Source organism: Electrona antarctica (genome assembly GCF_951216825.1).
Source record: "Electrona antarctica genome assembly, chromosome: 5".
NCBI lineage: Eukaryota > Metazoa > Chordata > Actinopteri > Myctophiformes > Myctophidae > Electrona > Electrona antarctica.
The window spans coordinates 17,711,934-17,739,048 of NC_136810.1; the positions used below are offsets into that span (position 1 = coordinate 17,711,934).

The 27,115-nt window shown below is 42.0% G+C and overlaps 1 protein-coding gene across 3 annotated transcripts in view; it reads left to right on the plus strand.

The window, feature by feature from the left end:
• Positions 1-27,115, plus strand: part of cadps2 (Ca++-dependent secretion activator 2) — a 229,821-nt gene that overhangs the window by 163,461 nt on the left and 39,245 nt on the right. For all 3 annotated transcript variants that reach the window (XR_013790062.1, XM_079501503.1, XM_079501504.1), the window contains 6 exons: positions 1,380-1,443; positions 2,917-3,040; positions 3,164-3,264; positions 13,217-13,373; positions 18,110-18,251; positions 24,874-25,029. Coding sequence is in view for 2 of the 3 variants with exons in the window: in XM_079501503.1 (XP_079357629.1) it covers positions 1,380-1,443; positions 2,917-3,040; positions 3,164-3,264; positions 13,217-13,373; positions 18,110-18,251; positions 24,874-25,029 (744 nt within the window). In the remaining variant the exon portion in view is untranslated. The remainder of the gene's footprint in view (positions 1-1,379; positions 1,444-2,916; positions 3,041-3,163; positions 3,265-13,216; positions 13,374-18,109; positions 18,252-24,873; positions 25,030-27,115) is intronic.

Here is a 27,115-nt window from a genome sequence, read left to right on the forward strand (position 1 = left end):
CGGCCCCGTCCGTCGCCTCTATGTGTGAACGCATTGTCCCGCGTGGTGTGAAAGAAGTGGCCGGGGCAGAGAGACCTTGAGTGATGGTTCGCTCAATGGAGGCACATGTGCTATTAACTGCCCTGAACCGCCGGCTCCTTAAGAAGCCCTTGATGACTGTGAGGAGGCCCTTCTCCTCCATCTGGTCTCTCAGAGTGGAGAGAGCATATATATATATATATATATATATATATATATATATATATATATATATATATATATATATATATATATACTATAGAGCAGTCAGTAACAGTGTTGCCGTATTTCTTTTAGAGAAATAAGAACCGGGTCTATGAAAGCAAGCCCAAAATAAGTGACTATATTAGGCCACATCGGCACTTTAAAACCTATATGCATCGGCTATTTGAAAATGACAAATATTTGCTATTTTGAAAAATAATTTTGAGATAAAATGTGAAATATTTGGAAGATTCTGGTACTCCCTGTCACCAACACAAAAAACATCAGCAGGAGTCGGAGCAACTCACCTCAGCAAGAAGGCTATTGGTGGTAAACAATATGTTGGGATGTATTGATTTTAGATTCAAAACTTAAAGACAGACCGTGACAATTACAATTTAGGCATTTAGAAGAGGCTCTTATTATTCAGGGAAAATTACAAGTACGAAAGCAGAGACATCAGAGTAGTACGCTTGGACCCTGGACCATAATAGTCAACAAACAAACCGGGAGAAATAGTCACAGACGTAGAATGCAAGACTAGTGCCTCTAAGAAACTACGATATGCCTACACAAGTTGGCCTGGATGTCACAGTTGCCCTATTTAGTTTTGAGTCAAATTAGGACTAATTAATTTAATTTGTGCTCTTTTACCAAATTGGTCGCTGACCTGGTCAATATACAACCTTAAACACGATATTATTTGCAACTCTTAAGGTCCCCACACACCGAGCGCGTTTTTCTGATTTTTAGTGGCGTTTCTCCATCGGTTTTCCGAAAAACGCGTCCAGTGTGCAACCACCTTTAATTCCCTATTATTATGTATGGCCATACCGTACACGAGTACACGTGGCTCGGCGGTTTCTTCCCCAATAAATGGCTGACTTACGCGACCACGTCTTTATTCGTTAAAGTCAAGCGTTTACTTTTTTTAATAAGCAACGTGAAACCTTCACTGAACCATTCCGCCCCGTGTCAAACCCTACCATAGGTGAGAAAACACTCCGCAATCAATATAATTAAATGAAAGAATACAGCCATCTGTTAGCAGCGTCAATGAAGGAAGGTACAATGGCTTCCTCCTCTCCATTCTTCTGCCTTTTGACGCCGCTTGTCCTTGAGATTGTTGTAAATGTTGTCGATGCCAAACCCCACAGATACTGCTTCCCGTTTGGTAGACCAGATGGGGCCCTAAGAGCAACACTCTCCCTGCAAGAACGGGTACGTAACCCCACGCATTTTAATACTGTGTGCACACGGATATGGTTCTTAAATGGTTCTTTAAATGAATGTATGTTTCCACAAGGATACACGGAAAAAGTACAAAGACATGCACATCCATCCAACCCAAACTTGGGCAGGTGCCGAGCGATGAGTAATATACTGTACAAGGATAAGAAATGAAGATGCTCGCACACTGTGGGCTCCGATGCTACTGATAAGTGCCGTTATTTGCACAAATTAATGATGTTTCCACAAGGGATCATCCCCTACTAAAGAAGCATTTCATTTAGTGAGTGGTTTGTCATGTTCTTCATGTGGTTCTAGACTAGAGAATTCCTTTTCTTCCTTTCCTGTCGAACCAGAAATGATCCTCTGAGGCATCTGTAATCACTTAAACCCAACATTCGAAAATAGCAGATCTACAAGCGTACAGGACATTGTAGACCCGATATTTTCAACAATGTGATTTGGTGCAGAGGGGAAAAGGGAGCGATCAAGTACAGAGCCCTGGGAGACACCAGTTGATGAAGCATAAGGGTTTATGAGTGGTTCTGACCATGAAAATAAATGTTGAATAGAGAGAAGAAAATAAATTGCTCTCGGTCTGAAAGGCATGCGGCTCTGAAAGGGGTCCACTGCGGTCTCCAACATGATTTTCAGAAAAATAAAATCACACTACCGAATCAGATCCATCTTGATCACATGGCCCCAGGGATAATGTGTACCCATTTGTGAGAGTTTTGGACAAAATCTGTAGAATCTGGAGTAGTAGCAAAAAGTATGTTTTGAAGAAAAGTTTCACTTTACTAAATTTCTACTTCTACTTTTCTACTTAAATTTATAACCAATTTGGTGTAGCTTGCAATCCCTAATATCTGTAATATCAATAATTAGCTAAACAAAATGTGTTAAGTGTTGTGTTGTTGTATTTTTAGCAGTAACTGAGACAACAGACTTAAAAACAAAGCCAAGCTAGAGTGACATCTGTGTAAGTGAAGGCATGCACATGCACATCCGCGCAATTGGTCGCGGCCCTCATCGAGTGAAATTGGATGCGACGAAAACAAAGCAAGTCTTCATGAATTCAAGGCTTCATGGGGTTGGAAAATAAGTCATTGTTTTGGGGGAAGTACTCATTTAAGTAAAGTATTACTGAGTATTTTTATATTGCGATATTTGTACCTGCACCATGGGTGAACATTGACGATTGATGTCTTCTCCACTAGTCCCTCCCTAACATTTCAGTCTTTCTTATTTGTTGACAGTAAAATATGTCGATATATTTAATCAAAGTCTTAATCATCATGGCTTAGTTGTTATTTCGCTTTTAACACAATCTGTGCCCAAGACGTCTCCAGACGTCCTAGGAATTATTTTAGTTTTCGTCCGTGAAAAAAGGTAGCCGACCGTAATTTTTCATCGTAGTTTTAGTCTAAATGAACACGGGTGCTTCATGGACTCCCGCTGCAGGTTCTAATGAAGGACATCACCACTCCGGTACATGTGGACGAGATGAAGACACTGGTCAAGAGATGTCTGGAGAAGGCGGCTCGTATCAACTATACCGAGCTGACCCAATACGCTCAGATTGTGGGTTTGTACAACAAATACCACTCATTTTCAACTTTGGACTATGTCATTAATATATATAAGGTGCAAGGCTTTAAAGTTGGCATAATGTCCGGCGTTGTGGTTTTCCTGTTGTGTGATGTCACAGTTGATGAGCAGGCTCCCCCAGAGAAGAGGCTGGAGGATATGATGAGGTTAGGAGAGCTCTGCATCGAGGTGCTACAGCAGAACGACGAACACCACTCTGAGGTATGTTATAAGTACTCTCACCAGTTCAACAATGGCCTCTTCCCTTAATCCATTTAGGCTTGACGTCGAAATTTCGACAGTTTTCTGTATCAGTGGTGCTCAATATTTCATGTCCAGGACCCCAAAAACTATATGTAATTGGCCACCGACCCCTATCTGAAAATATGTTGTTCCAGGAACCCCTCAGAGCAAAGATTTGAGTTAAAAATGTTCGCTCTGAAAGAATATATATATATTCAAAGATTTGTGCCGCACATTTTCACGATTTTTCAAAAATAGCAGACCTACAAGCCAGGGAGAAAGATGGCTGAGGAAATGGTTGCAAAATGCAGCATTTGCGGTTTAATTGGTCCTTTGAACTGTATTCTCACATACTGTATGCATCAACGCTCTGACAACATCATCATCAGTATATGTATTTGACAGCAGACAACTCCCCACACACACACACACACACACACACACCTGAAAATGTTTTGTGCCAGGGACCGACCCCCAGAAGAAGAGAAGATTTGTGTTAACCCATTGACGCCTGGTGCAACGTATACGTTGTTCTACCCTTGATGCCGGCGCGCTCTCTGTGTCTCATCAGCTATTGCTATACATGTAGCAACATAACTATTTAAAAAAATAATTCATCAGAATTTGAAGGTTTTCAGAAACCTTAGGTCAGGCCCTAGAAGGCGTTCCCAGATTCGGCCTCAGGCATCAATGGGTAATTCAAATAAATAAAATGGGACCCAGCCCCTAACAGTTACTAGAAGGTACAATATCCTTTATTTAAAAGGACGTTCCTGCAATAACGCTGTTGGGTGGAAACCTCATATTTCCAGATCTACAAGCTCAGAACGTGTTGCTTCACACCATGTTTCATGCTTATAAATTTGCTATTTTGGATATATGTAGTTTGATCAAGTAGGGAATTCAATTATGAAAAGAAAACACTAAAGTTAAAGATAAGAGCTTTCTATAATAAAACTAGGCATTATGTGTTAACTCCACGAAATAAATTCAATACCGATATGTTTCTGATGCTACATTTTCACGTGAATATCGGCCAATTAAAATGGGGGGGATCAATATTATCGGACATACCGTATGTAGCCTATACATTTTACTCCACAAAATAAATACACAATAACAACTTAACTTCATCACACTCCAGCAAGTATTTCCCTTTTGAAGTTCACATACTGGGTAAAGATGTTTTCTGCTAGTCTTTTTTTTCCTTCCCTGAAGGAATGTGTGGCAAATGACACTCCCAGCGTCAGCCCGCTTGATCATTTTATGAACCCATTAATCCATTGAGACCTGGAACGCATCCATGTCACGTTAGCGTTTAACCACATTAACCATTCACCCATTTTGGGCAGGAACCCCTTTTGGTGTTTTAAACATTATGTTATAATTTAGCTATTGAAAAATAGCAGATCTACAAGCTCATAGCGCGCCACCGAGTGGCGCGCTATGAACTTGTAGGTCTGCTATTTTTGAAAAATCGTTAAAATGTGCCTCAAATCTTTCCGAAAATTGTCATGATTTAGAAAACTTATTTTTTTAAATTTCGACGTCAGGCCTGAATGGGTTAAGACCTGAGGACGATTCCACAATGCCTTCTAAATCAGTAGCTTTAAAACGTTTTCGTGCCAAGGACCCCCAAATTGATATGTATTTGGCCGCAAAAGTGTCAAGTGGACAAACGTTGAGTGCTGTCTGCCAGTGTAGTCTTCGTGTCACCGGTAAAAGCGGCGATGAAAACAATGCCCACGGTTCCATATAGTCCGGCAGCCAACAGGCTTCTTTTGTTTAAAATGCGAAATTGTTTATATAGTCTTTTTTTATTGGCCTAAAATATTGTCTATATACATGCATTCATGAATCCACTTGCTGACCGGGTGTCATCCCTGAGCAATATCTTTTATAGGGGTTTATATGTTACCATACCATTAACATAAGGCAAAAATGTCAGCATTTCATTATTCTTTAAGTAGCATGTCACATGTCAAACTAGCTGGTTTTCATGATTCTGATTAGTTAGTGTTTTGCCCAAAAACACTCCTTGGGCTAAAAACGCTTCTAGCCGTCATCACAAATGTGATGAGGTCAGCACATTTTGGGCACATTTGGGCTATGGACGTTTTTAGCCCAAGGAGTGTGTGTTTTTGTGCAAAACTAATGCTTGGAATGGATTCAGAATCATGACAACCCCCTAGTTTGATATGCCACATGCTACATAAAGCATAATGAAATTTAGAAAAAATTGCCTTATATACTGTAGGATGTTAATGGTATGGTCACATTTAAACCCATATTTAAAAAAAAAAGCTCAATACCGACAGCCGATCAGCAAGTGGATTCATGAATGTATGTATATATATAATATTTTAGGCCGCAATAAAAAAATACTATATAACACTCCACAACCCCGGCTGCCGGACTAATATATGCATGAAGTCAGTCGGTGTGTTTGTCAGTCAGCCACATTGTGAAACTGATCAATCAGCACGGCGCTGTAATGTCCTCCAACACGCTGTAATCAGCCTTAAGTGGCAGCGTGGCTTCAAGCATCTGTTCTCGGAGCTATTAATAAACAACACGTCTCGTCTCTGTGGCTGTCATGGTGGCAAATGAAGATGAACCCCTCCAGAGGTTGATATGTAAAGGAATTGATGCGCCGCACCCTACGCAAACTGTCACAGTTGTCTTTTGGCATTGAATTATAATTGTTTACAATTACTGTAATGTACGGTGTAATATAGCGTCCTATGCGTACTTCCACCTTTGCTGTTCGCTCAGAGCTGGTGTCAGCGTGCCTGATGTTCCATGAACAATAATATCACATGTGTGTGCATTGCCATTGTTTTCTGACCGTCTGTCACTCTCCCTTTTTTATATTTAACATGAACAGGGAAGAGAGGTAAGTTTGTTTTATGACAGCCGCAACTTTGTGTGGTGCAACCGTTTGCCGTTGTGCTGTTGTGAGTGTTGGTTGGTGAAATATCATGTGTCTTGTCAGCCATTTCAACCTCGTAAGCTTTGCATTGTGTGTGCATCATTGTTCTTTCAGTCATGTTGGTCGTGTCCTGCTTTTTCATGCCACAATGTGTCACACAATAGGAGCAGAAATAGCAGATCTACCTGTGGATTAGTTTATTTTTTTTGGTTTTTGAATTTTTTTTTAAGGTTTTTGAATCCTGAAACGTTTTTTGGAGATAGAAGGTTTCCACCTGACATTATCAACGATATGCCCAAGCAGTTTTGGGGTAAAGTGATGCTAACCGGTACCTCCGTAAGAATTTTGAGTTGTCAACTTAACTTATGATTTTAAGTGATTTATCTCATGTTTGTATTTATATGTAACTGATACAAAACGTCTGTAATCTATCGATATGATCAATACGGTTGCCGGTGTCAAATGCTGCACTCACTCACATCCAACAAAGCAATTATGGAACATTGACCAGTGTCAGAATTTATTTAAAAAAAAATGTTTTAAGTCTTTACTGTGCTGCTGTCAAAATCTTATTGTCTCTCGCAGTCTTTTAACTCGGGGCCAATTCTAATTTATTTATTTGTTTATTATACAGTTGGAGGCCATCGATATTGTCCTTTTCTTTTTGCTGAGGTTTGCGTGATCTGCGCAAAAGGACAGTTAACCCATTTTGGGCGGGAACGCCTTTTGGTGTTTTAAACATTATGTTATAATTTAGCTATTGAAAAATAGCAGATCTACAAGCTCATAGCGCGCCACCGAGTGGCGCGCTACGAGCTTGTAGGTCTGCTATTTTTTTTAAATCGTGAAAATATTTATTTCAGAAAACTGGAAGATTTAGAAGGATTTTTTTAAATTTTTAGGTCAGGCCTAAATGGGTCAAATGATAAGGGACAATATCGGTGGCACCCAACTGTAGGTGTACAAGGGCACAACGCGGCACAAAGTGACGCACTATGAGCTTGTAGAACACAAAAATGTAAAACCACACCAGGTTTTAAGGGGTAAATTAGTCGGCGTAAGTGAAAACCTAGCATTACCTTGAATCTTCAGCAGTAAAGCTACGGTAGTAACCGCTGTAAAGTCACTTGGTGAACGACAGTTTCTGTCAAGGAAATACATTGTTTGACGCCCAGTGCACCGGCACATTGTCTTAAACTAAGCATGTTTCTTAGGAGGAAGAATTACTATTTGAAATACCGCCCTCAATCTGTACACTGTGTACTGTGATAACAAACAAAGCTTGATATTGATCACAAAGCTAGGGCCCTGCTTCCCCGACAAAGGCATTCCCTCGGTTGGATTCTGTGCACGAGCATGTCTTCTCCTTTCACACCGGAATAACGAGAAGTTATTGATTGAAACACGTTTCTCTGACATTGGCTGGAAAGTCATTTTTTCAGTAGAGTACAGCACAGTACATAGAGTACAGTAAGAGCGGCCCAAATGTCCTTCGTATCACAATATCTTATATTAGCCCTTTACAAGTCAACCATATTGTTTTCTTTGTTGTATCCAAAAAGCCCCGGCCTGGATTTATTTATTTTTTTAAGTCTAATCAATTTGGTTTGAAAACAGCTTTGAGACAGACTGTGAATAAACCTGGAGGCTTTTGTGAGACGAATGAGATAAGTGGCGATGCCTATTTCGTTCTCTACTCTCTCTCTCTCTCTCTCTCTCTCTCTCGCGCGCGCTCTCTCTCTCTCTCTCTCTCTGTCTCACTCTTTAGTCCACTTAATGTGATACAATTCCCATTCGTCCTTCCTCATTTTTCTTGTAATCTCTCTCAGTCACCCAGGGGCCTTTTGTTGAGGACTCAATTGCTTACAGTTACTTACGGATGCCTGTTGAGGAGTGAATGTGTGAAGGAGTGGCAGAGGTAGCGAGAGTTGCAGGAACAAGTAGCGTGTGTGGCAAAGGCCTCCGTAGCCCATTAAAACTGGGAAAGTGCTGGTGTCAAAAGTAGTCATTTTATACCACTTTAACCCGTATTTTATACTCTGGCTTTAAATAGCAGATGTATACTGTACAAGCGCATAGCACGTCAATTCCTACCACACTATGAGCTTTGTAGATCTGCTATTTTTTTTTAATCCAATCTTTGAATATATATATGTGTTTTTTAAAGCGAATTTTTTTTAAACATTTACTCAATCTGCAGGCAATTCATAAGCCTTGTTGCACTTTTCTGTCACCTCCGTTGCTGAGCAGTGTTATTGAGTGTTGGAATAACCTCTCTCAAATGGAAGACCAGGCAATCAGGATGCTCTTTAGACCATGGGTTGTCTAGTTCCAGACAACCCATGAAGAGATTGGCACGTGCGTGTGCATGCGTGCGTGCGTGTGTGTTGGGGGTTGGGGGGGGGGGGGGGGGGGGGGTAGTGTCGGTTATGAACCACTTTTAACCTGGCGTCTCTATTTTGAGCATTATATGGCGAAAATGTTCCAAAATGTGAAAATCAGCACTGTTATTGGTTAGCACAATACAAGGTTCACTCCCACTCTACCAGATATCATGGCTTGGTTTGCCCAGGCTTTTTATTTTCTCCCCCTTTTGAAATCAAAACGCCTGCCATCCCCGAGGCTAAGCCTCAACTCCTATAACTCCAAGTGCTTGTCCCCAGTACAAATATGATTATTTTGGGGGGTCCCCAGTTCAAATATGATTATTTTGGGGGGTCCCCAGTTCAAATGTGATTATTTTGGGGGGTCCCCAGTTCAAATATGATTATTTTGGGCGGTCCCCAGTTCAAATATGATTATTTTGGGCGGTCCCCAGTTCAAATATGATTATTTTGGGAGGTCCCCAGTTCAAATATGATTATTTTGGGCGGTCCCCAGTTCAAATATGATTATTTTGGGCGGTCCCCAGTTCAAATATGATTATTTTGGGAGGTCCCCAGTTCAAATATGATTATTTTGGGAGGTCCCCAGTTCAAATATGATTATTTTGGGGGGTCACGGTTTGAAAAGGTTGAGAACCGCTGACATAGAGGTATAGCCGCCCTAGGGCACCAGATAAGAGACAACCTCACAATGATTTACATGCAGTACTAGTCCAATGCTTTTCAAACATTTGGTGCCCAAAGCACATCACCAGTGGGCAAGAATACAGTATACTGACATACATACTGTATGTATAGTACCGATATAGTACATGTTTATAAATTGAAACATGCATAACTTTCCGTATAGTTATTTATATCGTATATTGCAATACTAATGTGTGGTTGTCGCAAAATCCCAAGGCACACACTTTTAATGCAGCTTTTAATGCAGCATGCTTACTTTTAATGCAGCATCGGACGCAACGCAACGTCGGCACTGGAGCACCCTTCATTGATCAAAAAGGGAACACATTCCCTGCGTTGACACTAATGCGACACCTGATGGCTGCAGAGGAGCCCCGGTGTTAATGACAGCATATGTTTACTTTGAATGCAGCGTGGTTACTTTTAATGCAAGGTGTGTACTTGTGCCCTTGACTGAACACATTCTAGGCATTTGCTGTGGCTGACAAAGCCTTTGAATGAGCAAGCGTCGTGTGTGTGTTGTGGTGTACACTAGTACACAACACACTGCATCATCGTGCTGAAGGATGCACAGCAACCAGTGTCAGGTCAAAGCATTTTATTTACACCACTATATGCCTATAAATACTATACACACACATACTAAATACTTAAACGCTTTTTTTTGTACATTAACGCTCTACTTGATCATGCTACATCGTCACACAAAAGGCATATTAAGTAGCAGAACCGCAAGTTGGACACATGAACTTTCTAACCGACAGAGACCATATACATTAATAAGCACAGGTGAGCCCTCGACCGTGTATTTTTGTGCCATCAATTAGTCTTAAGAGACAGTCCGCACTCATTAATTTGCAGCAGCAGCAGCAGCACTCTAAACGCAAAGACCTTCTTTTGTGAGTCAGGTCCGTTCCTAAAGGCTGTCTGCTGTGAGGGTGCACCCATGTAATTTCTTGAACCACTGGCAGTTGAGCACGCTTAGTTAGCCCGGAACTTTAGTCCTATTTGTGCTGCTATCAATAATTAGCCACGATGAAAAGCCTTCCCTGTAAACGTTGCCTGTTATAGCGTCAAGGTCTTTCCCTTTATGCAGCGAGTCGACACCCATCTGGCTCCTTCTCGCTTCCTGACGTTTCCCACATCCTTTTGTTCCTTCATCTTTTCATGGCTGTCCTTGTTCCCTTATTCAAGCATGTTTCTCTTGTTCACTTTCTGTCATGTATTTTTACAATTCAATATTATGTTATTGTATTATTCATTGTTGTTGTTGTTACCGTAAAAGAGATGTGCCGATACCATTTTCTCCTTCCCGATACTGATACAGTACTTGCATATCAGTCGATACCGGGTACCGATTCGGTACCATTTTGTAGCTAAACCTTTAACTGATTATGAATGTTTATTTTTTGTGATCTCAGATAATCTGTAGTATCACAGGAGCAGAGTCACACCGCTGAATTGAAAACAATTGCATTACAATAAATGAGTATTAGTGTGGTTGCCTATAGCCAAGAAGACTAATGTTCTTCTCCCCTCCGATTGGCCAGCGATTCGGAACTCTTCCCAAAGGCTTTTGTGTGCTTTTCCCTCATCTTTTTTTTTTTTTATATAATTTTTTATCCCACGATTTTGCAACCCAGTTTTTTCACCCAGTGCCAATTATCTAATGTAATCCTGGGCGCTACACTTCCTCTGCCAACCTGGGGGGCAGCGGACTGACCTCATGCCTCCTTCTATGCATGAGGAGTCCAAGCTGCTTCTTTTCACCTGACAGGGGGGAATTTCCCTGGCCGGACATAGCGCGTGGAAGGAACACGTTATTCCGACCAGTTCCTTTCCCCTCCATCAGGCGCCCCGGCTGGCCAGGGGGAGGTAGTTTTAGAGACCAGGATTACTGCATGTTTTTGTGAGGGTACCTACCCTAGGAGACACGGGGAGAACATGCAAACTCCACACAGAAAGGCCCTTTCGCCAACCCCACCTCGGGTATGGGTGGATGACGCGGAGGAGGGAACACGCCCCCAGCACCCACAGTGTCCCCAGCGGGAATCGAACCCAGGACCTTCTAGCTGTGAGGCGACTGTGCCACCGTGCCCCTTGCTTTGCCCTCATCTGATTGGACAGTATACGGTGACATACCCAACTCAGTGAAACTCTTGTCACACCTATGCCTATAATAATGTAGTTTCCTATAGAGATAGGCAACCACAATCAATTCCGCAGGATTCCGTCTTTCTAGTTCCTAACAGAAGTGTCTAAACTGAACTCTAGTTCAGTGGTTCTCAAAGTGGTCCAGGGGTCCTGGGTTCTACCTCCAAAGACTCCAATGGTAGGTAATATTGTTTTGTTTTATTTACACTTATGTATGCTTACTGTTAACTTAATGTGGTTAAAATCTGGCTTCAATAGGCTAATTTGTGTTTAGTATGTTCAACTGCTTCAGTTTGAAGTGGGGAAAGAACACATCAGTATTGCCTTCATTTTTGTTTGAGAGTTGGATTTCATTTATGTTTGAAAAGTCTAAAAGTATCTCTTTACAAAACTTAGAAATGTTAAAATAATTTAAATTTAATTCAGAATTTATATAATTATAATTATTTAAAGTGCTAGATGTTTACTTTATTTGAATCATTTATTCGACCTTAAAGGGTACATTTTGAAATGTTTAATTTAAAATGTTGACTTTAATAATTTGATTAAAATGTTGACTTTAATAAGTTAATTTAAAAGACATTTAATTCAGGCATTTATTGTTTAAAAAAACACTAATTGTTTAAAAGACATTTGATTATTTAAAAACAAGAATGGTTAAAAAAGACTAATTGATTGGAAAATTGTTTAAAAAGATTATCATTTGATTGTTTGGCAATATTGTTAAACCTTGTTTTCTCTGTTTTCGAAGTTTTACAACCTGATAAAGACGGCCAATCATCAATGGAAGCCAACAATGAATTGAAAAGTTGGACAATAAAGAAATCATTGGATTGAGTTGGAAAACGGAGTTGTGTCCTTGTGTTCGCCTTCTCCTACCAAACCACACTGTTTGCACACATCTCTCCATGCACAACACCTACTGCATGTCTGTCCAGACATAACACACTATGTTGCATCCATGTAACTGTCATAATTACTGTGCAGTTTGCATTTGCATGATATACTATGTTATTGCGCAACATTTCACAGTGATGCAAATTACATCACATTTTAGGCCACTCCTCTTTCCACCACACACACACACACACGGGGTGCAGCAGTACAGCACGGTACAGTACGGCACAGTATGGTACAGTACAGCATGCTACAGTACAGTACGGTACAGTGTGCTACAATATGGTACAGTATGGTACAGTACAGCATGCTACAGTACAGTACGGTACAGTTTGCTACAATACGGTACAGTATGGTACAGTATAGCATGCTACAGTACAGTACGGTACAGTGTGCTACAATACGGTACAGTATGGTACAGTACAGCATGGTACAGTACGGTACAGTGTGCTACAATATGGTACAGTATGGTACAGTACAGCATGCTACAGTACAGTACGGTACAGTGTGCTACAATACGTTACAGTATGCTACAATACGGTACAGTATGGTACAGTACGGTACAGTACAGTACCGTCTGGTGCATTACAATACGGTACAGTACCGTATGGTACGGTACAGTACAGTATGGCACGGTGCGGTACATTACAGTACAGTACGGTACAGTACAGTATGCTACAGTACAGTACAGTACAGTACAGTACACTACACTGGCCACCTGGATGGTGTGGCGTGGAGCTAGAGTGAGACCGGACGAAGGCCAGTCGAATTCTAGTTTATTTGTAATTCAGGGGTGCCTTAATTGGATGAAGAGGTTATGCTGACCTTAGACAACCCCTGCTCTTGTGGTTAATGGTCATCTCTCTGTGCGGCGCAGGCGTTCTCGTGGTGGGAGATCCAGATGGGAGAGCACGCCGAGACCTTCCTGTCTCTGTACAGAGCGGACATGGACGAGGCACTGCAGGTGCAGCCTGCTGACTCGTGGGACAGCTTCCCTCTGTTCCAGCTGCTCAACAACTTCCTGAGGACCGACCGTAAGTCCCCTCTCCCCCATTACATTACATACAGTAGATGCATTATATACATTTAACCCATTTAGACCTGAGGTCGATTCTAAAAAAAACTGTTTTCTGAAAAAACAATGTTTCTATGTCAGTGGTTCTCTAACATTTTCATGTCAAGGACCCCCAAAAATATATGTAATTGGCCGCCAACCACCATCTGAAAATATGTTAAGACCCCCCCCAGAAGCAAAGATATGAGTTGAAAACGTTCCCTCTGAAAGAATATATATTCAAAGATTTGCGCCACATTTTCACAATTTTTTTAAAATAGCAGACAATCTCGTAGCACGGCACTCGGTGCCGCGCTATGAGCTTGTAGATCTGCTATTTTTCAATAGCTAAAGTAGAACAGAATGCTTAAAACACCAAAAGGGGTTCCCGCTCGAAATGGGTTAAAGATTACATAGATACTGTACATTGGACTTGTGGGACAGCTTCCCTCTGTTATTATATTGACAATTTCTGTCAACGGATTAAAAACTAGATTAGATGGTGGAGAACCAGAAGAGTAGAACTAAAACTAAATGTCATGTCATTTAATGTTTGCGTTTGGTTGCTCAGTTGTTGCGATCTGAGCTACAAGCTCATAACGTGTCGCAGCACGATGGGTTGTAGGTCGGCTATTTTCAGCATGCAACCAAGTATAAAATCAGGCAATACGATGCCATCAAGGCCTGTCAAAATACATATTTGTAGACAAAATCAACTGTAGATTTAGTTGACTCAAATCTTTTTTTTTCAAAGATTTAAAAAAAAAACATGTTCAAAAATGGCAGATGAACAAGGTCGCAGCGCTGCACAAAGTGATGCTCTGTGAGCTTGTATATCTGCTATTTTGAGAACCACTGTTCTATATGTGACCCTACCTTACTGCTTCAAACACGGTGAATGTTCTCACCACTAAGAGCGCTAATTAAGAAGTGGTGGAAAAAAACAGGCTCGTTAAGAGAGCAGCACACCCCTATCGACACGCGGTACTTAACATTGGTGCTGATGAGGTTACTGAAGGAAAGTGTGGGGGCCGGACAGCGGACACGATCGTCAGCCTATAGTCTACCTGTCAGGGGGGTGTGTTAGCTGGGGGGGTCAGGGGGGGGTGCGTTAGCTGACCTGTCTTAGCTGTCACCTCCGCTAACTCAGTAGCGGCTTCACTCAGACAGGAGGGTACATTAGCACCGCATCAGACACCTGTCACGATGCGTTCACTTCATTTGGACACATTTGGCCAAAAAATGACAGAAAATAAACGGTTCGGTGCGTGCGTGCGTGCCTGTGTTTTACAGCCCTTTCAGATACTTCTCAATGCAAATCAAGGTAATTTGTGAAGAGCTGTGAAGAACGATGTACCACGTTTCATCACGACGACGACGAAACTTTTAACGTGGAAATTGAATGTTCTATAATATGCTGCTCGGAGAAATTAAGGGAACACTTTGATCCCTTAATTGCTTGAGCAGTTTTCTTTCAGTGGAAGAAGTCACAAAAACTGAAGGGAGAGAAAAAAAAAAGCAAGCTGTTGAGCAGTATGCACGATGCTATTTTTGTTCCCTTGAATAAGAGCCTTTTCCTGCTACCTGTACATGGAGGCTACGCTTTTCTTCTTTTTGTAAATTGTAATTTTACCTACAATTTTATCAAGATGGAATATAACCATATGGAATGAGAGAAAATATTGACCCAGGGTATTTTCTGATTCTGTTTTTGAAAAAGGAGCATTTTGTAGGAGGAATTCAGCCAGTCGTACAATAATCCTTCTCATTGTTTCCTCACCAAACCGAGAGACCCTCAGCTCCCCAGACGTTGACTTTGTGCCAAGCTGAGATCTGGCTCCAGACAAAGCCTTATTTAACCACTTCAAACCTGCCATCCCTGCAAAAATGTTGGCATGTCATACTGACTACAAAGGCAAAGAAGGCTTTCAAAAGATTTTCAAAAACAAGTCTACATTTTCAACATTTTCAAATGCAGCATATCTGTGTTAATTGTTGTATGAGGGCGTATTAATAGAGCTTAAGTGGTTAGCATGCGTTGTGCTTTACATACAGTAACACAAACTGTACGTGGTTACATAGACAGGCTGCTCAAGGGCAACATGCAGATCAAAACTTGTACTTGTCTTAAATTCACCGTTGATCGTTTTCTTTTTCTTTTTATCTCCACTTTCCCTTTTTGTCCTTTACTTATTCCATGTGTCACAACAGTCTTGATGTGAATTGGAATGTATAATGGCTGAATGGTTTGAGCAGACATTAATGAGCCATGTGGTAACAACATATTACCACGAGCAGGGGAGCAGATTCCACTGGATCCTGATCTTTACACACTAGCATTACACGGCCGTCCATGGTTTTTGTGTTTATTTGGTTGCTTTTTACCTCATAAGACCTGATGAGGACGATTATATCTACAAATGCCTTCTAATTCTAAACCAATGGTTCTCAAACCTTTTCCATGTCAATGACCCCCAGAGGGATACAGTTGGGTGCCACCGATATTGTCCCTTATCATTTGACCCATTTTCAAAATTTAAAAAAAAATCCTTCTAAATCCTCCAGTTTTCTGAAATAAATATTTTCATGATTTTTCAAAAATAGCAGACCTACAAGCTCGTAGCGCGCCACTCGGTGGCGCGCTATGAGCTTGTAGATCTGCTATTTTTCAATAGCTAAATTATAACATAATGTTTAAAACACCAAAAGGGGTTTTGCGCAGATCACGCAAACCTCAGCAAAAAGAAAAGGACAATATCGATGGCCTCCAACTGTATATATTTGGCCGCGGACCCCCATGTGAAAATGTTTTGTGAGATGGATGTTTTCTGAAAAACGTTTGTTAGTTGCGACCTTAGGTTACTAGGAAAACCTGAAAAACCGGATACCTAATCAGGATACTGGTATGTTACTCGTATGTTACTGATATATATATATAGAGAGAGAGAGAGAGACTTTCACAGTTTTTAATGGGTTCATTCACTGTTCTGCATTCTTCTATCATTAATATCACCCGAAGGCAAAGAAAGATGGCTTTTTTTGTATAATTGTTTTTGGTAAGATTGTGAGTTTTTCAGTCGAGCTGTAGTACAGATTATGTGAAATGCTCACTTGCTTGTCTGCATGTGTTGCACAAAGGAAAGCAAGCGGTTGCGAGGGAAGTGCTTCTGCTGTCTCACGAGGGCCAAAAGGCTAGTGTTACTCATGACGGTACACAGTGGAGGGAATTAGAACTAATGAAGTCCTCAGAGACCCCCAGCATTTCTTCCTATCTTCTACTCGCTCTCACACTTCTTCGTTTATCCTCCTGTCTCCTTTTCCTTCCATCTGCTCGCGTTATCCACCCGGTTTATTTTATCTCCTTACCAACAGTGATTGTCAAAGTGGGGTCCGGGGACCCACCAGGGGTCCTTCGGGCAGGGATCATAATAGCATCACGATTATTTATTTATTTATTTTCTCCCCAATATCAGTTATAGCGCCAATTGATACCTCCGCACACACATGTGTGTGTTGTCACTGCTGTTGCCGCATCCTTAGGCCTCACTCACACCTAAGACACACGCAAGACACACTTGTGTCCTGTGTGTGCTGTGTGTCATGGCCGCCTCAATGCATTTCCAATGGGAGTCACATGATTTGAAGACACAACCTTGTAGCATGGGGTGGGGGGGAGGGCAGAAGACAGCCATGCAACAAGGTTGTGTCTTCCAACCATGTGACTCCCATTGGAAATGCATTGAGGCGGCCATGACACACAGAACACACAAGTGTGTCTTATACTCGGGGGATATTAATAAAATCTGGGAATACATTTCTTACCAAGAATTTTCTTCACCAATGTGTTTGTAAAGGTGTCTACTAACATATCCCACATTGGTTTATATTCAACCACCGTAGGGGAATTTTTGACAGCTGCTGAAAGTTGGGGTACCATACAACCATAAGACAAAATGTTCTACATTTCATTATACTCTAAGTATCATGTGATGTGTCAAACTAGGGGGTTTTCATGATTCTGAATCCATTCCAAGCATTAGTTTTGCACGAAAAACACTCCTTGGGCTAAAAATGTCCATAGCCGTCATCACAAATATGATGAGGTCAGCACATTTGGGCACATTAGGGCACATTTGGGCAAGTGTCTATGTCCATTTTTAGCCCAAGGAGTGTTTTTCGTGCAAAACTAATGCTTGGAATGGATTCAGAATGATGATGAAAACCACTTAGTTTGACACGTCACATGCTATTTAAACCATAATGAAATTTAGAACATTTTGCCATATATTCGCTGTTGACTTTCAGCAGCTGTCAAAAGGAGATCAAGGCAGGAAAGAATAAAGTTTGAGCACTTTTACCACAAAAAGTACAATGTACAAGTAAAGGGTTTCGGATCATTTAGAAGCTTGTTTCACAAACGGCACAGCCGTTTGGTTTCTCTTAATTCATTTTGTGGAAAGAGACCCCTTGGCTACCAACTGTCATTAAGACATGCGAATCCCTTGACTCCTTCAAAACCGCTCTCAAAGGGCACCTACGGATGGCTCCATATCAAATATCTAAGTACTGAATCAAGCAACTTAAAAACTGTCCAGCGTGCTCACAAAAGCCTGGGTAGACGTTAAAATGACACCAGACATGTTTGAAAGGGAAATTAATCCCCGTAATCATATTGCCTTTCTCCTGTGTGTTGGTTCCTCTGCTGGTCAACTTCAGCCCAGCTGTGCAACGGAACATTCCACAAGCACCTGCAGGAGCTGTTTGTGCCGCTGGTGGTGCGCTACATCGACCTCATGGAGTCCTCCATCGCCCAGTCCATCCATCGGGGATTCGAACAAGAGACCTGGCAGTCCGTCAGGTAAGGCCTCCATGCACTTCATCCCCCGTTCAGCACCCGATGATTTGATTTAGAGTTCATCATCAAAATGTATTGACATTTCCATATACCAGTGCCACAGTGGCTCTCAACCTTTTCAAGCTGCGACCCCCCCGACCCCACCACCACCACCACCCTGACACGCACTTTGAAATGTAGGAGTTGAGGTATTATATACATTTAGTTTTGCCTGGTTCCACAGATACATCTTGTGAAAATAGACGAACTACAAGCTTGGCGTTGTGAGCTTGTACAGTAGGCCTACATCGTCTATTTCCACTTTTACATTTTTTTTGTCTCTTTTTAATATAATTTGACAATTTGGTGAATGTTTGAGAATTTTTTGTTGATTACTTTTGATTCAATGATTGTCTTTTTTTTCTTTTCTTTGTCTTTTTTTTTAGGCATTAAAAAAGTCTTAAAAGTCCTTAAATGATCTCTTCACTGTCATGTGGGGAACTTCAATCATGTGGGGAACCTCCTGGAGGTCTTGACCCACAGGTTGAGAACCCCCTGGAGGTCTTGACCCACAGGTTGAGAACCTCCTGGAGGTCTTGACCCACAGGTTGAGAACCACTATACAAAACCAACTGCTACTTGTGTTAAGAGGCTCTTCATTTCGTAGTAGGGTTTTATATCTGTGGCACCACAATTCACTATAATAATAGCCGATGACAAATCGGGAGACAGGATACAATGTATTGCACATATTATTCTATAGACATTTTCACACCTGACATAACCTAAACGTTACTAAACCTTCCAAGTTTGTTTCCTGCAGTTGCTGCAGTGTTGGTGAATATCAGTGGCTGACAGGAAATAAACTTGGACCCAAGCTGTTTCCTAGCAACGCAATTCCATTGGCAAGAGAAGTACTTGGATTGGTTAAAAAAAGAAAGAAAAAAAAAGGTGTATTGACACTGACTTTTCTATGTTTGTTATGGGTTATGCCATTCAACGACTCTTAATGGAATGTGAAGTGGGCAGGGAGAAAGGAAGCATTTCACTTTCCAGCAAATCCCTGTTTGTTTTGTTTCCTTTCTTTCTTCACTCCCCATTTTTACTCTCCTAAGCGTTTGTTCTTGTGGTGGTGTTGTACGATGGATCTTTGCTGTTCGCTGACTCCTATTCCGACAGGACAATCACCAACAATCTGCCGAGCGTGCCTCTTCCCAAAGTACCCAGCCTGCCCCTCACGCTGCCACAGATGCCCAGCTTCTCTGCACCAGCGTGGATGGGGCCGCTGTGCGACAGCACGTGTGTATGGGGGCATGGGCGACATGCATGGCACGAGGCCTCGCGGGCCACGTACTGGCCCCTTTTCCACCGGGGTTGAGCCGGAATTGGTTCAGAACCCTAAACGTTTGTTTCAGAACTGGAACCATAAAGAAATACTGTATATTTCCAAATAGTAGCCCCATGCGTACCGTGCGTTTGAAAGGAACCGGGCAGCTATTTGCAGTAGGCTTTTATTTATTTTTGCTCTGGCCTGAGTCATTATTTGGTTACAATTCCAATTAGACTGAAGAAACTGCAAAATAATAGCCTGGGCAGAAGCAAATTAGGCTGAAGAAACGCAAAATGGTGTCAGACCTCGGGCGTTTAAAAGGCTATTTGAGGCAGGGTTACTATTTGGAAATATACAGTAGTTGTTTTTTCTTGCCCTGAACTGGGAACCAATGTGGGCGTGCCACTATTCTACAGGTTAGAATATGTAGATGTGATATAAACTATGCCAAAAGCAAGTGGAAAATCAGCATGGAACCTGGCAGGCTCTCTAACCATTCAGCCCCCAATTACAATGTTTCTGCTTAAAACTGGTCAGAATCACGCAAGCTGGTTCACGGTCGGTTGCGTGAAAGCACCAAGGTTCCAAGAACCAGGGCTGGACTGGGACAAAAATTCGGCCCGGTCATTTTCGCGTGAATTTGGCCCAGACCGGCCCACCACAACCAGCGCGCAGATAGCAAAAACTCTACCGCCTGCTCCGTCGAGGCACACACAAACAAACAAGCCCTAATACCACCACTTTTACAGAACAACATAAATGATACAAACCAACAGACAACTACACAACCCTTTTGTAGAGGGTTTATTTGTCACTCACTGATACAGGTACAGTGAAATTATCATGATGGCACTGGCAGAATGGAAGCACGCCCAGACCTTTCTTGGTGGCCTGCCGCCTATTGGCCTGCCTGCCAGGAATATGCCCGGTACGACCTGTGGCCAGTCCAGCCCTGCCAAGAACCTAGAGCGGAACGAACAAGTTCTAGAACAACGTTTTTTGGGTGGAAAAGGGGCCTCTGTAGCATGGGTGGCATGGGCACAAGTCCTCGTGGGTCACTGTGGCATGGCATGGGGGGGGGGGGGGGGATTATGTTTCATTGTCTGTCTATTAGTGGATCTTGTGAATATACGTTGCAAACCCAGGCCGCCGTCGTTCCCATTCCATTGCTGTTGTTCTTTAGGTCTCTTCTTTTATCAGCATTAATAATATAGACATTTTATTTTTTGTTATTTAACATTAGGTTTATCGTTGCTGTCGGGCAGAAACCTCATATCTCAATATCCAAACTTTTTTTTTCTTCATTTGTCGCACAGACCCCCATTAGCAGTGGCGTGCACAGACATTTAGAGGGGCAGGTGCTCAAGTGGAAAAAAAGGGCACTTTGTGCAGCACGTGGAACCGGCCGGTTGCCTTAATAGTGTGAGATTTTTAGATTGTGGGGCCTAAATAAGCTTTTTATCAAGAATTGATCAATGTTATCATGGTCCACATACTGTACAGTGTAACTGTACAGTATGTACAGTGTATTCGAAAGGGCACATTGCCAAAAGGGCAGGGGGTGCTCTAGCACCCCCTAGTGTCTATCTGTGCACGCCACTGCCCATTAGCCCCGTGTCTCTGGGACCCCAATATATGTGTTCATACCGTAATTCGACATTACAGACACGTATGGTGTCCGTTTTGGTTCCTGTAACTGTCAATCATTTAGCTGGGGGACCCCCCCCTAAGAGCTGTTTGGAACCAGTGCACTTTACGTTTCTGTTTGGCTTTTAGGCTTTGTAAAAAAAAAAAAAAAGGTACACATGGCAGATATGACAAACTTACATCATCTAATAACTTTAAACTTGCAAACATGAATAGTTGAAATAGCCGATACTGGACATAACAATCTACAAGCTGAAAATGCATGCGTTTTGAGCTTGTAGATCAGCTATGACGATTGTGCAAAAATCATAATTGGGACAATCTAAAAATTAATAATTGCGATTGGGCCATTATATATAATAATTGGGACAGGCCTACTGAGTGTGCATGCAAGCATTGTATGTAAGCATGTTGTACCAGATTGTGTTGTTAACCACTTAAACCCTATACTTGATGGGTTGATGGGTGTTCCTATAGATGGCTTAGTGGTCCAGGCGCATGGCCACATATAGGCTCTGGCCTGACAGCGTGGCGCGTGTTCGAGTCCCGTTCATGACTGCATGTCTCTCCCCTTCTCTCTCTCTCCCTCTGTCCTGTCTATCTTCACTTGAAACTATCAATAATGGCAGAAAAGCCAAAAACAGATCTTAAAAATAGAAAAAGAAATATAATGCAGTGGAAAACTATAAGTTATTAGCCTGTCTGGCTTATTAGCCAGGCTAATAAGTTATAAGAAGTAAAAAAGAAAACAAAAGAAAATCTCAGTAATAAAACCCACAACTTGAACGTGAATATGTAAAAGTAACCCCCTCAAGATGTTGGGTTTTGTGTGTGTGTGTGTGTGTGTGTGTGTGTGTGTGTGTGTGTGTGTGTGTGTGTGTGTGTGTGTGTGTGTGTGTGTGTGTGTGTGTGTGTGTGTGTGTGTGTGTGTGTGTGTGTGTGTGTGTGTGTGTGTGTGTGTGTGTGTGTGTGTGTGTGTGAAAAAGTACTTACGTTTTTACTTAAGTATACAGCAATGTAGAAACACTACAAGTAAAAGTCCAGAATTTAAAATTGACTTGAGTAAAAGTTCAAAAGTATCAGTATCAAAATGTACTTAAAGTACTAAAAAATAGAAAGTACTCATTATGCAGAATGTCCCATTTCACAAGTTTCAAATATATATAAAAAACTTTTGAAAATAGCAGAACTACAAGTACAACATTTGTAGGCCTAGATATTGTAGTAAAAGTATAGAACATTTGAAATACTAACATTTGAATAAAGTAAAAGTAACACGGAATTACTTAGTACTTAAGTACAGTACTTGAGTAAATGTACTTAGTTACTTTACACCACTGAGTGTGTTGTCATGTTGGGTGCTGAAGACTGAAGAAACCACAACCATGTTTCCATTGCAGCTTGCAAGGGATGCATCTACCAGACATTTTGTGAGTTATGGCAAATTTTCTGTTGTGTCATAATTTTAATTAGTCTTCGATCTTCCCATTATAAGTCTATGGAGAACGAATTAATTAACATCAATTCAACTATGCAACGGATCTCTCAGCAAAATACAAGCACATGATTCCCGATGAAGCCGGGCGGAGTAGTATCACTCATTTACAATAACAATAGTCTGGGCAACCACACTTCAAAATATGAAATATCACCAGAGAACATGCATGGGGTTTACGGAATTAACCTGTAGGGCTTCAGTAGTGAAATGGGGGAGTTGTCAAGGAAAAGACAGACGCCCAAATACACCAATGAGGTGTGTTTCTGTTGGGGTTGTTCTCCCACACTCCCATACAATCCTAAACCGCCAGGACCGTCCGTCCCCCAGCCCCCCCCCCACCCCACCCCGCCTGCCCAAACTCGTTCGTCAGAGTACTTCCATCTGCCTTTTCCTTGCCTCAGTTATTCTTATTAAAAAAAAAAGCAATGTAAAAAAGAAAATGAAAAAAACTGGCACTTCGTTAGCGAGCACAGACGGGCGTGTGGGATCACTCCGTATCCCTGGGGAGCGGGGCGAGAGAGGAGAGAGAGAGAGGAGCACTCGCTGAAGAGCGCCACTAATTAGACATGAGGGGGATGGCCACCGAATGTTTAAATGCACCACGGACTTATCCCAAATCGTTTATTCCTGTGCGCCACTTGTTAAGGTAACAGTCTTTTAAAGGCGAGAGTGACAAAAGTGAAGGAGTGGAGAGTGCTGTTTTTACCCCCTGCCAACAGCACCCCCCAGCCCAGCCGTCTTCGCCGAGCGGCGCTGTACACTTGGATGTCGGTGTGGCACCGAGCGTTCGCCGTTGCCATGTGTTGCCATGTAACCTGCACACGAGGGACAAGGTGGGGATGGAGGCCCATCTGTCTGCCTGTTTTTTGGAGTGTCCTCAGCCTTGCCTGACAGTTGGCTTGGGTCGTTTTTCTGTAACTGAATATTCGAAAAGTGCATGTTTTCCTAATCGTTAAAGCGATGTTGGAAGTCGTTAAAGCAGCCCCTGAAGTCCTTCCCACTTGTAGAATTTGTATGACTCTACGTAATGTCAAGGCGAGTTTATTTGTATGCCACATTTCAACAACGAGTGCTTCATGCTAAACATGGAACACAAGAGAAAACACATTATAGGACATTTGAATATAATGACAAAAAGAGTTCAAATAAAACAGACAAATTAGAAAAACATTGCAGAAAGAAATAATTATTAAAAAGCAAAATGCCAATAAAAAGGCAATGGCAAAAAGAAGGAAACATTTTGGTTTGATTTAAAAGAACTGAGAGCAGACTGCAGTTTTCGGAGAGTTTAAGTGGTGAATAAAAACTGAACATCGTCTTCTCCACGTTTATTTCCTGACCCTTTCCCAGATGTCCCGAGAAGTCTGGAGGGTTCAGGGAAGAAGCAAAGTCTCTCACCATTTCAGGAAAAAAAACGTTACGTTATTTCGGACAAAGGTTCAAGTTTCAACTTTATTGTCCCAGAGAGGAAATGTTGTCCTGGGGTGTGCACCCCAGGAGGAGCTGCACTGCTGCCGATGCACACACAGACAAGCAGATGAATGTCACTGCTTGGCGTGGCGGCGGTGGCGCGCAGCGGGCGAGTTCCTCTGCTCTGTTGTTGTTGATCGCCACTTTGGATTATTTTTCAACACTACAACAAAGGATCACACCATTTTAAAGTGGATTTTCATGAAAAGGAACGATCGCGCGGTGGTTGTTCAAAGGTTAGTGAAATCTAGGCAGTAAACGGGGCATTGCGATCAATTAATCCCGCAGTCAAACTGTTAAAAAAGGTTACATAGTGCTGCTTTGAGTTTCTGTAAAGACAATCCACAGAGGAACAACCTATATAAGTAGGTCGGGAGAGACTTATTGACAATATCAGCTGATAACGCGGGAGTCTGTCCCCGTTACAATGCGCAAGACTGAGGTGGAGCGCCACAGATACCATCAGCTCCTAGTACTTACCGTGCGTCGTGCGTTCCCCAAGCCGTGCTACTCATACACTGAGTTGGTGGTGCCCGGGATCGAACCCATGACCTTGTGGTCCAATGGCAAGAGATCTACCGGCTGAGCTACCCGGACACATGCATGCACGGTGCATAAAGGTTAAAGAAGAAGTGTTGGTGTACGTTGGTATACAAATTAAATTAATACTGTTCTGTTTACCTGTTCCTCGACCTATTCAGCAATGGCTCGGCGACCTCGGAGGACCTGTTCTGGAAACTGGACGCGCTGCAGATGTTTGTCATGGACCTCCACTGGCCGGAGCCCGAGTTCGCCAAACACCTGGAGCAAAGGCTCAAGCTCATGGCCAGCGACATGATGGAGGCGTGTGTCAAAAGGTCAGAGGGTCAAGGAGTGTGTGTGTGTGTGTGTGTGTGTGTGTGTGTGTGTGTGTGTGTGTGTGTGTGTGTGTGTGTGTGTGTGTGTGTGTGTGTGTGTGTGTGTGTGTGTGTGTGTGTGTGTGTGTGTGTGTGTGTGTGTGTGTGTGTGTGTGTGTGTGTGTGTGTGTGTGTGTGTGTGTGTGTGTGTGTGTGTGTGTGTGTGTGTGTGTGTGTGTGTGTGTGTGTGTGTGTGTGTTCTGTCAAGCGGATACCTTTTTACGACCCACTCTTCATTTGTTATCCTCGCGATCACGAATCCGAATCTCTGCGGGCTGTTATTGTGAGAAAATTCCTTTGTTGTGAGGATTATTTATTTCTTTATATACTGCATAATAGTAGATACACACATAATATGCATCCGGGGGACTTGGCAGCAGCAAACAGTATAGCAATATTCTATGTTAGATTCCTGATCACTGCAGAATAACATGACTAATGTTGTGTTTATATTATTATGTCAACTAGTGGAAGCTGCTGTTAAGGTGGTGTTAAAGGTAGGGTAAGATGATAGCAGTCATTGCTATAGAGTGTTTCTTCAGTAACAGTCTCCCCAGCTCTATGTTAACATATATGTTGCTAAGGACGGGTAATCTGGTATACTTGTCCTATTAATAAATTACGCGAGGTGCTCTAGAGCAGGGGTTCCCAACCTTTGCATTGTCACGGGACCGGCTGACAGTTCATAAAATGGTCGTCCGTCGTCGTACCAAAACCTATTACGTTCTCACGGAAGACAGTTGACTGGCCCTTAAATTGGCTGCCCGCTGATATATATATATATATATATTATCACAACATAATGTTATAACTTACCTAAATGGCGTTATATCGACAATGATAGTATCATAAGAAAGATAAATAAAAAAATATTAGACTTATGTCTTTTTCAGAAATGACTTGACATGTGGAAAAGTTCTACATGCAGACTACGCATTACTTTACCTGGGTAACATCATCTATACATGCAGACTACGCATTACTTTACCTGGGTAACATCATCTTCTATACATGCAGACTACGCATTCCTTTACCTGGGTAACATCATCTTCTACACATGCAGACTACGCATTACTTTACCTGGGTAACATCATCTATACATGCAGACTACGCATTACTTTACCTGGGTAACATCATCTTCTATACATGCAGACTACGCATTACTTTACCTGGGTAACATCATCTTCTATACATGCAGACTACGCATTACTTTACCTGGGTAACATCATCTTCTATACATGCAGACTACGCATTACTTTACCTGGGTAACATCATCTTCTATACATGCAGACTACGCATTACTTTACCTGGGTAACATCATCTTCTATACATGCAGACTACGCATTACTTTACCTGGGTAACATCATCTATACATGCAGACTACGCATTACTTTACCTGGGTAACATCATCTTCTATACATGCAGACTACGCATTACTTTACCTGGGTAACATCTTCTATACATGCAGACTACGCATTACTTTACCTGGGTAACATCATCTTCTATACATGCAGACTACGCATTACTTTACCTGGGTAACATCATCTTCTATACATGCAGACTACGCATTACTTTACCTGGGTAACATCATCTATACATGCAGACTACGCATTACTTTACCTGGGTAACATCATCTTCTATACATGCAGACTACGCATTACTTTACCTGGGTAACATCATCTTCTATACATGCAGACTACGCATTACTGTACCTGGGTAACATCATCTTCTATACATGCAGACTACGCATTACTTTACCTGGGTAACATCATCTTCTGATACTTGAATGTTTTGACATGAAATAATAATCCTGTACTGTCACCGTGTAGTGTTTTGATTCATTAGCGCGAACGTGATAAAATAGCCTGCAGTTTGATGATCCGCTGCTGCGGACAGAGTCAACTTTTCGCGGCTGAAATCGGGAACCCCCCCCCCCCACTCCCCCGCACAATCAGAAGCACTAACGTTTTTCAAAGAGACATATACCTGTCAGACGAGTAGGTTACAATACAAAGGCTGAAAGGCATGCATTTGCATTCCAATGGGT